This window comes from Dipteris shenzhenensis, chromosome 17 (assembly GCF_047967505.1).
Source record: "Dipteris shenzhenensis isolate YYH24624 ecotype China chromosome 17, Dip_SZ_1.0, whole genome shotgun sequence".
Lineage (NCBI taxonomy): Eukaryota > Viridiplantae > Streptophyta > Polypodiopsida > Gleicheniales > Dipteridaceae > Dipteris > Dipteris shenzhenensis.
This window is the reverse complement of record NC_141612.1, coordinates 21,610,878-21,615,730: the sequence shown is the minus strand read 5'-3', so window position 1 is coordinate 21,615,730 and position 4,853 is coordinate 21,610,878. Positions and strand designations below refer to the sequence as shown.

The following is a 4,853-nucleotide window of genomic DNA, read 5'->3' as shown; positions in this document are numbered from 1 at the left end:
TGGAGCTAATGGATCAAAGAAGATCTGCTTATAGCAGAAAAGCAACAGGCAACCGTGCCCATAACAAGTTGCAAGATGCTCCGATATAGCTCGAGACAAAGTAGAGAGAGGAAATATATATGCACTTGCAGTATCGAGAAGAGATGGAGAGGCCAAAAGTGAATTATGGGCGCACGCCCCCCCCCCGCCCCCACACACACACAAACGCATCAATCCCCTTGCATGGGGGTTTCTAGATAGGGGTGGAAAAGACATGGACCCAAGTTATTAAGGGACCTAAATCGGTCCCCTAAGAAGATAAAAAAGAGCAATGGTTGGCACTACAAAATTTTCTTTGCATACGACTTTTATTAGAGTAGGCTAGGTGGCTATGCTTTGGGTGATTGGATTTCCCACTTTGGATTTGTTGGATTTATGGATAAGACTATATAGCAATGTTTTAGAAGAAGGAAGGAGCAGTACTCCGTGATAAATTGGGCAATAATTATTGCATATGCATATTGTGCTATAGTAATGAAAGAACATTTGTTGAATGGTCCCGCAAAGCTAATGTCTTCGAATTGTGTACCCCCCTTGATGATACATTCGGAGGTAGTATAATTTAAGGACGAGATGTATATGCAGGCAAACACTTATTATATTATGGAATTCCCTAAATTGACTACATAATTCGTAGGGCACTAATACCCTAATTAGCATAGAACTGGCAAGACTGAGAGGGCCCCAAGGGAAATCGGGAGGTCCACCTGGGTTATGGAACCTTGACCCTCAATTCCCTTAACTAATGGGTTACTTTGATATTCAAATGGCTCCAAACAATAGATAGAAGCTTATGAATTGAATGATATAAAGGATTGATCTTGAGGGCTCATCCTCATAGGTATGAAGAATAAGCTGGGATATTAGTCACGATTGGGAGTTCTGTATTTATAATCAGATCTGGTTAAGAGAGAGAAATTATAGGGTATTTTATGATGGAGAAAAAACGTGATACTAGGTTACTTGAGAAGCCCTTGTATATATTAATTGAAATCCCCTACATAAACCATATACTTAAGTTACATGGTTAGACTACTTGTTTAGTTAAATAGGTCATATGATATGGAAAATGCAACCCCGTAGATTGGATTAAGGGAGATATACCGATTGATATAATGAAGTGTAAGTACAGAAACTGTAAGCAATGAGAGGGACCATGGCCATATATTACGGGCAAATATTGAGCCTAGTTGAGAGTTTGAGGGCACTGAAATGTATGGTGTACCAACGCTTATTTTTGTGAGGCATGGCTTTATTTAGAGGGCACTAAGCCATACCACTACAATGCACAGTATTGTACAAAGGTTAATAAGCTGCACCAGGGCACTGAGCTGGGGAGTAACTTATTCTCATAGAACAAGGTATCCATAGGTATGTATAACCCCCACCCTTGCCTATTGGCGCCTGCTTTTGGTGTAGTCTCGGTAGTGAGATGAGACCTTGAGAGGCAGGCTGCAGACAGCCAGCACTCTCTTTCACCTCAATAAATTCCAATGCTTCTAATAGCCAGTTTTTCTTAGAGAAGGGGGGGGGCAAGGTACACCACCTTGTTTTTAGCAGCAGATTCCATCTCGTAAAAGCAACTCACAATAAAATATATAATGTCCAACTCAACTTTTCCCTCTACCTTCTTCCATTTTTCGAACATTTCAAAGAGGGAAACTAGTGCTCGAGCATCACTAAAGTCCCCACCAGCACACTTTCCTTCCTTAGAGATATGGAAGAAGTTTGGATCTCTAACCCGTATGTGTGTCGGGGTGTATTGATTAGGGTACACACGTTAGCCAGCTTCTCGCTATGCACAGTGCGCACATAACCCATCTTTCTTTGCTTCAACGCCAGTGCAAATGTGTCGGTATACCCTTCATCCCTCATTTTAAGGGAAAGTCTTTTAGCTTTGCAAATATATTTTTGCTTTGGGAATGCCTTATATCCCCCACCAAAAACAAAAACACCATCCTCCTATCGTCAAGCCACCAACTTTGTGCTGGATTCTTCCATGCGTGAAGTTCACACTCCTTGCCTCAACCACATTCTGTATCCTCCTACATGCGAGCATCTGCATAGATGTTAGACATCAAGACATAAGCTGCAGCATCCTTTTCATCCAATTGCACTGCATGTTCAAAGGCTAGTCTTCCAAGCTCCACATTACCACACTTTCGACAAGCAGCCAACACTGTATGCCACACCACAAGATTAGGGTAGAACGGCATCTTCTTTATCATTACTGCTGCCTCTTCTAATTGGCCTGCACGGCCAAGGAGATCAACCATACTAATGTGGTGCTCAATCGTTGGAGTGATACCATAGTTTTTGTCCATGGCCTCAAAGTACTTCTGGCCCTCACCCACTAGACCCGTGTGACTGCATAAAGTAAGAACAATAGAGAACGTAACCCCATCTGGCTTTATCCCGTCTCCTCTCATTCTATCGAGCATATACAACACAATTTCACTTTCTCCTTGCTGGGCATATCCTGCCATGAGTGCAGTCCACGAGACCTCAGTTTGAACTGGCAGCTTGTCAAACACTTGCTGTGCTTCTGCAAGCAAGCCACATTGGGCATACATATCCACCAAGGCGCTGCCAACAACAAGATCTCTTCCCAGCCCCTTTCTGGCTATCTCAGCATGTATATCTCTGCCCTTGTTTATGGCTCCGATGCTTCCACAAGCTTTCAAGCTGCAAACAAATGCGACACAATTTGGAGAGATACCCTCAAGCTGCATCTGTTTGAAACAGTCTAGCGCATCCTCACTGAGCCCCTGTTCAACGTGTCCTGCGATTATTACATTCCATGAGATCTCATCTCGAACTGGCAGCTTGTCAAATGCTTCCCGTGCTTCTGCAAGCGCACCACATTTGGCATACATATCCACCAAGGTGCTGCCAACAACAAGGTCTCTTTCCACTCCCCTACTGGAAATCTTGGAGTGTATTTCTCGGCCCTTGTCTAGGGCTCCTATGCTGCCACAAGCTTTCAAGACGCAAACAAATGTCACATCATTTGGAGAGAGACCCTCCAGTTGCATCTGTTCAAAACAGTTCAGTGCTACCTCACCAAGCCCCTGCTCGGCATACCCTGCAATTAGTGCAGTCCAGGAGACTACGTCTCTAACTGGCAGCTTGTCAAGTGTTTCCCATGCCTTCGCAAGCAAGCCACATTTGACATACATATCCACCAAGGCGTTGCCAATGACAGGATCTCTTTCCAGACCTTTTCTGGCTATCTTGGTGTGTATTTCTTGACCCTTGTCCATCGCTCCTATGCTGCTACAAGCTTTCAAGCTGCAAACAAATGTCACAGCATCTGAAGAGAGACCCTCCAGTTGCATTTGCTCAAAACAGTTCAGCGCTTCCTCACCAAGGCCCTGCTCAGCATATCCTGAGATTAGTGCAGTCCATGAGACTACGTCTCGAACTGACAGCTTGTCGAACACTTCCCGTGCTTCTGCAAGCATGCCACATTTGGCATACATATCCACCAAGGCGCTGCCAACAACAAGATCTGTTTCCAGCCCCTTTCTAGCTACCTCGGTGTGTATTTCTCGGCCTCTTTCTGCATCTTTCAGCCTAGCACACCCCTTCAGTACGGCCACGAAGGTGTACTCGCTAGGGTGTACAGAATCCTCTTGCATTTTCTGAAAGAGGTTGAGGGCATGCTTTGAATCCCCGCATTCAATATATCCTCTGATGAGAGCAGTCCAAGAATACACATTCCGATCAAACAACTTGTTGAAAACCTGCTGAGCATCGCACATGCTTCCAACTTGGACCAGTATTGGGATGAGGTAGTTCCCAAGAGATCTATGATCTTCCAGCCCACTTTTGCACATGTAGGCATACAAGCGCTTGGTATACGTTAGATTTTTCTTAATTCTGCATCTATGCAAGATGCATATGAGGTTTTGAACTGAAGGCAATTGGGGCATCTGTTCCATACATGTGAGTGCCTCCTCTAAGCTGAGCATTTCCCAGCCACCCTTCTGGCGCAGTTCTGCTTTAGATACATTCACGCTTACTCCAAACCTGAAGCCACTGTTGCCACACTCCAATCCCTGGTTTTGGGCCTGACCAGTGGATGCTTTGGGCTTTTCCTCGAGCATGTCGTTGACCCAACCTGGATTCTTCCAGCTATCTATATGTAGGGACTCCTTGGTCATGTTATGCTTGAAATCTGGAGATCGTGGATTAGTCTGTTGTTAAGATTCACACTAGACTAGCCAGACTAGCCAATCTACAACTTTACCTGTGCTAATCATTCAGCTTCAGACTCGTCGCAGAGTTATTTTTCTCTCTGGGTTGCCCCACCGCTGGGAGGGACCCATCGAGTACTCCCTGACCTAGCATAAGCACGACGAAAGGCAATTGCTACTGCAAGTGGGAGTGCCCTTAAGAATGTTTCCAATTTCCAAATATTAATTCGCTTGTTATATAGACGTTTACAGGAGCAGCCTTCAAACGTGTCGCAAATAGGAATAAGAGTGATGGCAACACAAAAAGAACTTCCAAGCCTTGTCTTGAGAGCTCACATTTTCAAGCAGCCTATCAATTGTGTCCTTCGTCACTAAATGGAGACTCATTGCATTGGGTCCATATCAATTGTGTCCAGACTAAAACCAGAAAATGGCTATTCCAAAATCAGCAGCTGGAATCCAGCCGGCTGCCTCCTCGGAATGGTCTCCCCATGGCCCTCCCCTACTTTGTCAGTAAATGGAGACTCATTGCATTGGGTCTTCTTGAGTGTTCAGAGAAAACCTGTAAACTATATACAATAAACCTCCAACAATTTCATTTTCACATGTAAAATT

At 44.5% G+C, this 4,853-nt stretch overlaps 1 protein-coding gene across 1 annotated transcript; it reads right to left on the bottom strand.

Annotated features, from left to right (window-relative positions):
* Positions 1-1,272: 1,272 nt before the first annotated feature.
* LOC147891844 (pentatricopeptide repeat-containing protein At1g15510, chloroplastic-like) lies at positions 1,273-4,216 on the bottom strand. The gene has a single exon (XM_087388711.1). It carries the CDS (start codon positions 4,203-4,205, stop codon positions 2,085-2,087), a length of 2,121 nt encoding a protein of 706 aa, XP_087244837.1. The 5' UTR covers positions 4,206-4,216; the 3' UTR covers positions 1,273-2,084.
* Between the last annotated feature and the right edge of the window lie 637 nt (positions 4,217-4,853).